The sequence below is a fragment of the Pistacia vera genome, unplaced genomic scaffold (genome assembly GCF_008641045.1).
Source record: "Pistacia vera cultivar Batoury unplaced genomic scaffold, PisVer_v2 Contig296, whole genome shotgun sequence".
Taxonomy (NCBI): domain Eukaryota; kingdom Viridiplantae; phylum Streptophyta; class Magnoliopsida; order Sapindales; family Anacardiaceae; genus Pistacia; species Pistacia vera.
The window spans coordinates 700636-713268 of record NW_022196108.1 but is presented as its reverse complement, the minus strand read 5'-3'; the positions used below and the strand labels follow the sequence as shown (position 1 = coordinate 713268).

Genomic DNA, 12633 nt, shown 5'->3' with positions numbered 1-12633 from the left:
CATTAACCTAGCTCATGCTAAATGACTTTATTTACAAACGAAAAAGCTGAGAATTCAAGCTATAATCTCCTCCACATATTTCATTCACTTTATTAATGATAAAAGTATATGTGTCAAATTTTAGGTCTAACAAAATAGAATTTGTTTCCTAGTGATACAGGATGTAACAATTTCAAATTCCCCACCTTATTTACCTCTCGATTAGAGGGAATATGAGGCTTTTATAAGGCTAATTTCGAGTGGCCATCTAAGCGCAAATATCATCATTTAAAAGAATATTTTTGGTGTAAAAAGTATCAAATTCATGATCTTCTATTGCACAGCTTTCTTAGGAAGGGAGGTTATAAGCAACGATCGGAGCAAGACTGACTACTTTTAGAATACTTATCTATAAAACAAATGAAACCAATATTTCTATTTAGTTACATAATCTTTATAAACTGAATCTCAAATTTATTTGCTACCGATGTGGGATGTAACAACATGATTATATGTTGACAAATACATTGTATCAGCAACCACGTAGAAAGTATTGCAAAAGGCATATTGTGTATCTACAAGTTGATTAGAACAGCGCAATATCAAAAACATGAATCCACTTGAAGATGCCACAAATAAAAGGAGAAAAGAGTAAGAGAAGCAAAAAATATCAAGGCAAGTTCAATGTCAAAGGAAAAAAAAGATGGGATGCCTCACTTAGTTTCAAAAGTGTTAAAGGGAGAAATAATTCTGGGAAAGAAGATAGTGACCTGAGAACAGAACCAATAATCCAATAAGTTAGGCAATAGCATCCCCACTGCCTTTCTTTCAACATTTTCAATATCTAAATTATACTGTGTTACCGGCTATGCCTGTCGTTTTGCTTTGGTCACATCCCATGACCCTTCAAATTTGCTCTAATTTAATATCTGTTGTCAAAACCTCTAAGCTTATGTAGGAATAAATCCATAAATTTCATGAACTTTGGACTTTCTAAAAATGATTAAGCAATATGTATGTATGATGTATTAAACCCATTACTAAATGGACCCCCGAATTTAAAACTTTATCAATTATACCCCTTTCCTCTAAGTCCATTACATTGGATTAGGTTTACAAAACACTTTCTTATAAAAAAGTTACCAATTTACTCTAACACATGCTTATAAGATGAAAATTATCATTTCACGCATTACCACAACAACAATATACTGGGTAGGGATGCAATTTTCCCTATAGGGACGGATCCTCACTTTCGTTTGGGGAGGGGATTTAAAGTTTTAAACTAAAATTTAGGGGATGGAGATCAAAACCTATCCTCGAATTGATTTATGAGGAGGGGATAGGGACTGCCATCCCATCCTTGATCCTCAAAATAAATTTAATTTATTTAATTAAAAATATTTAAGGAATGTCTTTAAAAAAATAAAAGTAACCACAGCAAAGGAAAACTCAATTTTGTAAATTGAGTTAGTGAGTTTAAATCTTTATTATAATAATGTGTATTTATATTTCATTGAATTATATTGAAATTATTATTTTTTTTCATATGAATTTAGTTTCATTTTTACTTATTATATATATTTTATTAATCTTAGTGTAGATGTTGAAGTATTAAATTTCATCTTTTTCACTTTCAAAAACAAAATACGACAAAAATTAATATTAAAATTGATCAACATAAATATCATTAAAAACAAATAAATATTCATTTTATTATGAGGATCGGAGCTCTGCACGGATCTCTATCCCCATTTGAGGATCCCATCCCTGTCCTTGTATCGGCTAAATCAGGAACGGGGACGGGATCAAATACCCTTTCGGAGATTAGGATTGAGATGATAATCCGTGTCTTGATTATCGTCTCTAATAATAAAGTTAGAATAAAGATATAATTTGTCTTTGAAGGTTCCTTTGTTATATTCTCTCATTAATTATTATGCCTTATTACTCTCTATTAATTACGCACTCCAAAACCAGTACTCATAAAAAGCCTATAAACCTCTCATAACCCAAACCCTTTCTCTTTCTCTCTCTTTCTCCTCTTTTTCTCCTCTCCCTTTATAAAAAGTCCATCCCATTCTCAGTTTTCTTCCCTACACTTTCTTGACTCAATTTCTCAAATGACTTTAACTTTTCCTTCTCAAACTCTCTCTTCATCATCCTCCCTTTGATTTCCAATCTCCTCTCTCTCTCTCTCTCTCATGGAAGAAAACGAAAACGAAAACCAATTAAATGAAAATTCAAAACTCAATTCCGCCATCCCCATGAACAGAAATATTAATACATTTTCTTCCCGTGACGCACCCCCTCTCTTTTCGACTATTCTCACTCTGTATATTCTAATTCTCCTTTACTTCCCTCGCCTTTTCTTCAAACTCATTCTCTCTCCGGTTCTCATCCTCACTTTAACTCTTCTTCTCTCTATCCTCCGGTTCGGTGCAACACAAAAACAAGAACAAACCCGAACCCGAACGCCAAGTAACTGCACTTCTGAAACCACCGATCGATTATTTTCCGATTCTAATAATTCACATGATCGTCAAGATCACAAATGGGCATGCACCGAAACGCGTATTTTTAAAGCTGACCCGCGTTTCGAAGACTCGTTCGTTGAGTGGAACGTGAGGGCTCCTTTGGAAGTGATTTATGAAGCATATGAAGAAGGTGAAGAAGAAGAAACCGAAGGAAATAATAAAGATCCGAACCGGTTCGGAATTGAGAGGTACCCATCTTTGTCTTTGTACTACCCGGAATCAGATTCTGACTGTTCGTCGAACGGTGATCATCCGGGCATCGAAGAGTGGGGTTGGGCGTGGGAAGAGGAAGATAGAGAGGGGTTGATAGAAATAGCTCTTGATGGTGTTAATAGTAATAATAACAATAAGAGGGAGATGGAGTTGGATTCTGTGGGGAATTTTCATGGGGAAGAAGAGAAAAATTTGATAGAGATTGATATTTCAGGGGTAAAGCATGAAGAGAAATGGAGATATTCTGGGGAGAGTTAATTAAAGGTGATTATGTTTAATCATATTCTTTGGGAGATAAGGTTGAATGAATTTTGATAACGGGAGTTTGTTTACCGTTGTATTAAACCAACATTCAAAGTGCAATTAATCACATAATCCGAAGATTTAAATGTAGAGTCTATGGACTAATATACCCTCTTTTTGGCCTTTTTTTAAGGGTTACGTGGCAGGTTGTTTGTATTGAAGTGAAACTGACACCAAAAGGAAGAGAAAAATGTAGCATCATATTTTTTTATTTGGTTTTTCAGTTTTCATATTGGGAATTTTCTATAGTATATTAAAATTTTGGGTTTAAGTTTTAAACCCTTTTATGCAACATCTTGTAATTGTAATGAATAAAAAAAGACATTAAAAGAGATATATTGTGTTTTTAAATTCAAAAAGATAGATTGATTAATGTTAGTTGGAATGTAGTGGATGTTAAATCATAAGCAGTGATATTAATGAAATATTGAAGAAAGAAGAAGTTAAGTTGCCAACATCAAGCAAAGCAAAAACCTAAATTCAATGAATTAACCAGAAAATGCTGCCTTTAATCACTTCAATAACAATAACACAAAATTTGTTTTGTCTTTAAAAATTAATGGATTTTGATAGAGTAAACGACATGTTCCCCACCCAAGGTTTGACGAAATCTCAAGTTAGTCTCATTGGTTCCATTTATTCCAAATTCTCACCCTTAAAGTGACAGAAAAACGTTTGATGTAACGGTAAAGGGGTAAATTGGTCATTTTACATGGGCGGCGCACATTAGCAGACCACCGCTTCTAACAGTCCTCCGGCGCATGTTAGCAGCAATCGTTCCCGACGTTTTTCGCTCTTTTCCGGCAATTCTTCCACCCAAAATCACCATTGTCACCACCATTTGAACCTCCATCCTCCCCTCTACAAAATCATACCATTCACAACCCCTCATCACTCGTTGATCTCCGGCCATGGCAACGAAAAATGGCCGATGAACACGAACTCTCGGTCGGCGAATGACGACGAAACGGTTGCTGGGGACATAGGGGTTTTATAGATTTGGGGACGATGGTTGCATTGGTGGTGTCCAATTGGATTTTCACAGCCGAAATCCGGTGAAGAACACCAAAACCCTAAGTGTAACGGTGCCGACGATTGGAGGGGCAAATGAGTCGGGAACCAGAGGGGTTTTGGACGACGAACTATGGGGAAGGTGATGGAGGTGACTAGGGGGTTCGATTTCATCAGAAACAGCTAAGATCGGGCTGTTTCCGACGAGGGTGTATAGTGACCAAGGGTGTTTTTGATATAATTTGAAAATAAAATGGTAAGTTTTGTAATTCTACTAATTTAGAGGTTAAAACATAATTTATTAATTTAGGGTTTAAGGGCATTATATAATTGCACTCTCCAACCCTAAAAATTTATAACACTGTTACTTTAAGATAGAAATCTAGAATAAATGAAACCAGTGGTATTAACTTGAATTTCGTCAAACCTTGGGTGAGATATTTGGTTTACTCATTTTGATATTATTAATTGATGGGCCATCTTTATCTCGTTAACATCGCATACTTCAAATATTACATCAAAAGACAACCCCAGTGATCCAAGAAGGGTTAAAGCTTGTGTTTAAATTTCCAATCAACTCATTAAAACACACTTGCTAAATTCCTTGTACTTGAAATGGGCATGCATGTACCATAAATTGAAAGAATGGTCGGCTTCTCTCATGCATGTTTTGAGTTTTGCCTTTACCCACTGGCATGGTCCCAATTCCAAGAGAAGCTTATGTAGGCTTTGTTCCAATTGGGCCACACATTTCAGCCGGCCTGCTCTTGCTTAATCATTTACAGACCCATATTTATGGCCTCAGAGCCCATTGTTGATGGTGTTCTTTAACCTCTACTCATGCTCTTTACCAAGCACAAGTTGCAAAATTGTCAACACTCTTTTCCTTGTTGAATAAAAAATTGAAAGAAAGTATGTTTGAATAATCCATTAATGTTATATTAGCTTTAAAAGCATTAAACTTGTAACTAACAAATCATATATACCACCACAATTCAATGAATTTATGCAACCTCTCAAATTTTTTTTTTTTTTTTTTAATCACCGTCAATCTTTAAATTAATTGCGATTAGTAGTTATTAAAGGAATAATCGGCACCACTATGATACTATTGACATAGGTGGACCCACATTGGGCCTAGTGGTCAACAACCCCCGCTGAGCCCAACATTGTTTTGAACTTCTTTGTCTAAAGCTTTAATACAAAAGAACTTTATATTATATATATATATTATATATATCTCACAAATCAATACAAAGTAAAAATATTTTGTTGTAAAATGACATTAACTTATAAAAAATTACTAATAAAGATTAGTTAATATAAGTAAATTAGATATTTCTTTTTATTTTCTTATCTTATATCTTTAAAATGGAAAGAAAGATTTTAAAAAATCATAATATATGGACTTAATAACTCATGGTAATTATATTGATCCTATATATTATTAAATATCACAATATTAAATATATAACATAAATAGTTTAAGAATCAACTATACATAAGATTAGATCAATGAATTAAAATGGTTTATTATATATACAATAATTGGAAAAATAATATTACATTAATTATTTTTATTATTATTATAATTGCCCCCAACTCACACAAATAGATTGGCTTCACCCCTAACTATAGACTTTCTCAAATTGTAGAGTTAAATTTAAGACTCAACCATAAGGGTTAGCTTGCGCAATGAGTTTTCTTCATTCCTTGAATTCATGGATTCTAACCTTAAGGCCCTACTACAATAACATTAACTTATTTGGTCTTTTGGTTTTGTAGAGTATTCAATGAATCTTAGGAGTAGTTTAGGGGTCGCAAGCGGTCTGAAAAAAAAAAAAAAAAAAAAAAAAAAATTAAGACTCCTAATTTTTTTTTTCTTACACAAGTTTCATACAACTTTTTAACCCCTTAAATTAATACACTTGAATGGATGGACTGACATATAAATTATATTATTTTTACATTGTATTAAATGTACATGTTACAATGAATCTTGGTTATTCAAAGTGACAAGATCCAAAGATTTAAAACTTTTGACCTAATTTGTTGGGTATAAATATAGTATATAGTCTTCACATGATTTAGTAACATAAATAATTAGATATTGTGCAAATAAAAAAGATTTGAAAAATAAATATAATTTGTTTTTTCCCTTCTTTGAGGTGGAACATGGAGGCATGTGAAAAATGTTATTAAAAGTGGGATTAGAGTAATAAAACAGGGTCTTAAGATCTAAACTCAGAAACAGAGTGGCATGTTTCTAGAAATCAACAGCGGCGCATCTATATATGGATTCGGTATAATTTGTTGTGTGTGGCTTTGAATTCTCCATCTACTTAAAAAACTTTTTTGGCCACATTTCTTTCCAGCTTGGCTTTTATGGTCAAACACCAAAGCGTGTGATGTCATCATCTAACTAACGTTCAATTCCCTACTTTGTTAATTAAGGGTTTATATCAATTTGCTCCTCAAGGATTTCGGAAACTAACAAATCCACCAAAATATTGACTAACGTTAATGAAATTCGTTGTTTTACTCTATAAAAACCATATAATGCTCTTTCTATATTTATAATATTCTTTTTCAATTTTTATTTCAACTGTATGATATGATATGTAAAGAACTATATTATTTAGCAAGGCTAAGGAGATAATTAGTGTGGTAGAAAGATTCTTTGACTTATTCTTTGATACTTTTAAGATTTAGGTCTAGTCTCTTATATTGGATATTAAGTCTCATGCAGATTTGGCTTGGGCTAAACGTTGCATTTTTCATTACTCTTATTGGAGAAAAAACGATATTCAAACATTAATTTATCAAATTTCAACATCAAAAAAATGAAAAGGAAATAGAGATTTCATAAACCTAACATGTCCTATATTTTTTTGTGTTAAATTGATTTTTTATACTAAAATTAACAATTTAACATAATTTAAATATTTTGTGTCAATTCCAAAGATTATAATACCCAAATAATGAAAGCAACGTGTCATGTTTTCAACGTCAAACTTTATTCTGATAAACCTAGAAAAACAAAAAAAAAAACCAGATTTTTTAGAGTGCCCCCGTCAGATGCCGTTTGATTGGTCGGTGAAGGAATTTGATCAAGCGGTCAAGTACTCATCCATCGGTTGGTCCAATCATCAACACATAAAAGAGTCAAACTTTGACGGACCCCTTTGTTTTGAAGCAGATCTATTAAATCCACTGACTTCTGAAGATAACATAAATACCCCCCCCTTTTTTTTTTATTTCAATTATATCATTGCAATTGATTTCTGTTCAACAATAACATACCTAAAAATTGTGTTAAAATCATAAATTTCCATAACGTTGTGAAAGCAACCTTTAAATAGTACTTGTTTATCAACTAAAACACATATACGGATAAATGTTCCATCGATTGCACCAATTGCACTTACCAAAATTACTTAAGAAAATATATTTTTTCCACTATTTAATTAACAAAAAGTATCATATTTAAACCCACATGAGTATAAATCTCAATAAGCAAACTAGGATTTCTTGCTAAAATAAATTATATACCTTGTACATTTTTTCATGATCAAAACGACACATGGCTGCAATGACATAAGTTGATGTAATCATACATAGGCATATTATAAACATATATTCATTTTAAAACCTAAGAATTAACAATATTCTTAACCTATAGTATATAAACATATCACCGCATTAAATTCGTTAGATCTCATATCGCTATATTTATATTAACTATATTAATCAGTTTTAGTTCTTAAAATCGTATACAATGAAATATGAGATTATGTGTATTTTAAATCTTAAAAATAGAAGATTTTGTCTCAGCTACCATTAGTCATTTACCCTAAATAGTTGTGAAACTCAGGGGTATTAGTGTCAGTTTTATAAACTAATGGGTATTCTTTAGTAATTTTCGCTGTTTGTTTAAAACACCTAAAACCGAAGCACAGCTCCAGCGAACAAACACGCCTCTGCAACACACACGTGCCGCCATTTCCTTGCCCGCCAAGTCAAGCAAGAAAATCGGAGGCAAACCAAACCTGACAGCGTGGCGAGATTCACACTCTCACACCCAACACGTTTATTTTCTTTTCTTTTCCTCCCACCAAGTTGGATTCTTTATTTAATTTCCATTTTTTGTTCTGCTCCTTTCTTGTCCGCCTTTTCTTCTGGTACTTCCTAGAACTAACCTTACACCACAAACACCTCTCTTTCTCTGCAAAACGGGAAATCACTTTCGTCTTTCAGAATTTCCATTTTTTTTGGTGTTAGAAATGCGAAGTTTTACGTTCTACGAGAGATTTTCTAGAGCTTTCCATGATTATCCTTCTCTTTCTAAGCTGATTATCATCTCCACCGTCAGGTAAACTATCTTTAATTTTCTTTTTTTAATTAGTCTGATTCGAGTGCAGAGTTTCATTTTGTCTGTTCAGCTAAGAATCAGTCTGTTTATTTTTATTTATTTATTTATGTTATTATATTATTTAACTGCAAATGTTACGAAACATAGGCACAATAGATTTGCTTGTTGATCTATTTGGAAAAAATTTCTTGCTCTTTGAAACAGCTTAATTGTTCTCTGTTACAACATTATAATACTTTGGTTGCTTTATTTTTCATTTTCTCTGTTTTTGAGTTTGGTTCTGTTTTGTTATTTTTGTTTAATTTCATTCGCTACTCATTGTGTTTGTAGAAACATAGAGATCTGACAGTTACTTATAGAACACAATTCAAAGAAAGATTGATTGCTGTAGAATGACATTAGTAGATATAGCAAAAAGTGTTAGCACAATTATATTTTAGTATAGTTTTAATGTTCCTTTTGATTATAGTTACTTGATGCTATTGCAGTGGGGGTGGCCTTATTGCTTATTCCGAGGCTAATGCATCAAGTGATGCATATAAAGCTGCTCCAATGGAAACGGGAATCAAGAAAAAGAAGGTGGTGGTACTTGGAACTGGTTGGGCAGGAACTAGTTTCTTGAAGAGTCTCAACAATCCCTCATACGATGTTCAAGTGATATCGCCTCGTAATTACTTTGCATTCACGCCGTTGCTGCCAAGTGTTACATGTGGTACTGTGGAAGCTCGCAGCATTGTTGAACCTGTTCGTAACATAGTCAGGAAGGTAATATGCAGAGCACATAACAATGACACATCAGTAACATTTTAAGAAATCTTTAATTTTTGCTTGGTGCATGCTCATTGTATTTTGATTTGATATTAGTATAGGGATAATTTACTTTCTCTATGGGTCATTGTCAATTTTTTTTTTTAATGTAGTTGACACAATGTTCCTTTTGTTATTTCTCTGAGCAGAAAAATGTTGACGTCTCTTTCTGGGAAGCTGAATGTTTCAAGATTGATGCACAAAATAAGAAAGTTTATTGTCGATCTAATCAAAACACCAGCGTGAATGGAAATAAAGAATTTGCTGTGGACTATGACTACCTTGTAATTGCAATGGGAGCTCGTCCTAACACATTCAATACGCCTGGTGTTGAGGAGAATTGCCATTTCCTAAAAGTAATTTTCCTTGCCAGTCCTGTTGGTTCATGCTTGGCTGTATCCTTGTGTACATATTATTTCCCAATTTGCAAAACAGCTTCCTCTCGTTAAGATCTAAAACCAAGTCATGCAACATTTCTGAACTTTCTTTTTGTTATTTTTTCTCAAATAAATAATATTTTTTCGTCTAGGAAGTTGAAGATGCTCAGAGAATCCGCAGGACTGTTATAGATTCATTTGAGAAAGCAAGCCTTCCTGATCTAAGTGATGAAGAGAGGAAGAGAATTCTTCATTTTGTGGTAGTTGGTGGTGGACCAACTGGGGTGGAGTTTGCTGCAGAGCTTCATGATTTTGTAAGTGAGGATTTGGTGAAGCTATATCCAATGGTCAAAGAATCAGTTAAAATAACCCTTCTCGAGGCAGCAGATCATATTCTTAACATGTAAGGATGTGAACTTCGAAATCCTTACCGTCATCAATTTTTAGTTTGTTTTTTTATGATGCATTCATATTTCGATTGTGTTATAACATAAAAACCTTACCTCAGTCGTTAAAATGTCTTTGTCTGAATATCTTTGAAGTCGGACCTCAGGAGTTTTACATAATTTTAAAGATCTAAAGTATGAATATGATCTCCCATTTTCATCCCAGGAGAATTCTCTATTGTCAGGAAAATGATAAAATTCATTTTATGTGCCTAAGACAAGTCTATTTAAAATAGAAACCATCCTTTTTAAAATTAGATTTTCTGCATTCTTACACTTCGAACTCTGTAAAATTTAAGAATCTGAAATTTTAGAGACGCACTTATGTCATATAAAAAAAACTAATTATGATGCCATGGACTGTCGTCATTCCTGCTGAAATTCTGCTAAAGTTTCAAGTTAAATATTTTCGCACTCTTATGAGTTGAAACTATAAATCATATGTCCACTGTTCAGAGTCTCATTTATCACAAATGTGCATATGCTAGATCTAAGTGTAAAGTTCAATTAGTTTGTTTTTTCTTTTTTGTCTGAATATAAGGTCAATACGTTTTGCTTTTTTATTTGCATTATAGTTTACCAATGCCTGTTGATTTTCTTGTTTTGCAGGTTTGACCAAAGAATCACTGTTTTTGCTGAAGATAAGTTCCAAAGAGATGGAATTGATGTGAAACTAGGATCCATGGTTGTTAAAGTAACTGATAAAGAAATTTCTACCAAAGTAAGAGGAAATGGGGAAACTAATTCTATGCCATATGGAATGGTTGTCTGGTCGACAGGCATTGGAACTCGTCCTATTGTAAAGGATTTCATGAAGCAAATTGGTCAGGTGTGCTAGTTTAAGAGTCATCAACTTAACTATTAGTTGCTCCACTATCTTAGGTTCTATCTTTCAATGTGATTTCAGTTTCTGTTCATATGAAGCAATTTCTTATTGGTATTTATCATACTGGCTGACCAAATAATGTGCGCTCCCATGAACACAGACAAATAGGCGTGCTTTGGCTACTGATGAATGGCTGCGAGTTGAGGGATGTGATAATGTTTATGCACTTGGTGATTGTGCAACAATTAACCAGCGCAGAGTCATGGTATCTTTACTTTTTTACCATCTCAATTCACTTTTGATTATATAAAGTCTTATGATTCTATTTCTAGATATATTTTTCACACTAAATTTTGTTTGAATATTTTTCCCTCATCTCAAAAGAAGCTAGAACTCCAATTACAATGGTTGCTATACAAATACAATTAAGGAATTTGATTGCTTTGACCTTCTGATGAACTAATTTTCCAATGTTGAGTTTTTAGGTCTTGCTAATACTTACCCTTCTTGTACTAAATTCCTTTCAGGAAGATATCGCAGCAATATTTAGTAAGGCAGACAAGGACAATTCTGGAACTCTTACGGTAAAAGAATTCCAAGAAGTCATTAAGGACATTTGTGAAAGATACCCTCAAATGGAGCTTTACTTGAAGAACAAAAAGATGGGAAATATTGCTGATATGTTGAAGGAGGCCAAAGGGGACCTTGCCAAAGAAGCCATTGAACTGAATATCGAAGAATTTAAAAAGGCTCTTTCTGAAGTGGATACTCAGATGAAAAATCTACCAGCAACAGCACAGGTTTTACACTGATTTAATTACAGCATATCTAATGACATCTGCAAGACATGCCTCTTTAAATATTCATCAAGCTTGTCTACTTAATATTTATCTTTCACCCTATGTTCAGGTCGCAGCTCAGCAAGGTGTCTATCTTGCCAAGTGTTTTAACCGAATGGAAGAATGTGAAAGAAATCCAGAAGGACCTCTCAGGTTCAGGGGATCAGGCCGCCATCGGTTTCAGCCATTTAGGTAGATTTGATTCTGCCCTTGTCTCCAGATAATGCATAAAACCTTTATAGTTAGTTTCCTACTTTTAAACTTCACAATTAATCCCCTCCTGAATCTGGTATTTAAATTGCAACTTGAGAAACATTTTTCTTATGAGGTTTGTGGTGACGATGTAACCAGGTATAAACATTTAGGACAATTTGCTCCATTGGGAGGGGAACAAACTGCAGCACAACTTCCTGGGGATTGGGTTTCTATAGGCCAAAGTTCCCAGTGGCTTTGGTATTCAGTCTATGCAAGGTAAACTTTTTTATTTTGTTTTTTTAATAATCCAGAAGTTCACGGGCTTTAACAAGCCCGAGTATCCGTCAAACCTTATATTTTGAATTAAACAACTTAAGGATTCAATTTAGACGGTGTTTTACTCTGTTATTATTTGTTTTTGAAAATTCAGTAAGCTTGTGAGCTGGCGCACAAGGACACTGGTGATAACCGACTGGATGAGGCGTTTTGTTTTTGGAAGAGATTCAAGCGGCATTTGAGTTGAGCCACAGCCGCACAGCTTACAACTACTGCTCCAAGAGTTTCTGATTGGCTGAGTCAAAAGCAACTTTTGTCAACCACACTTACTATTTGGAAAAAGAAATTCTCTTTTTTTTATTTGTTATATAATAATTCACAAGTTTAGCCCCCTTGGTAGTTTTGCTATTTACCAGAACTTTTGGGGTCAATTGTTCTAATTATTTTTTTAC

The 12633-nt window shown here is 33.6% G+C and overlaps 2 protein-coding genes across 2 annotated transcripts; both read left to right on the top strand.

Moving 5' to 3' along the window:
* Positions 1-2059: 2059 nt before the first annotated feature.
* On the top strand, positions 2060-3271 carry LOC116135211. Its single transcript, XM_031420913.1, has one exon. It carries the CDS (start codon positions 2184-2186, stop codon positions 2985-2987), a length of 804 nt encoding a protein of 267 aa, XP_031276773.1. The 5' UTR covers positions 2060-2183; the 3' UTR covers positions 2988-3271.
* Positions 3272-8150: 4879 nt separating this feature from the next.
* LOC116135203 (external alternative NAD(P)H-ubiquinone oxidoreductase B2, mitochondrial) lies at positions 8151-12633 on the top strand. Its single transcript, XM_031420907.1, has 10 exons — positions 8151-8415; positions 8904-9180; positions 9372-9578; positions 9752-10002; positions 10655-10874; positions 11032-11136; positions 11399-11671; positions 11781-11902; positions 12062-12181; positions 12336-12633. Exons 1-10 carry the CDS (start codon positions 8327-8329, stop codon positions 12421-12423), a joined length of 1752 nt encoding a protein of 583 aa, XP_031276767.1. The 5' UTR covers positions 8151-8326; the 3' UTR covers positions 12424-12633.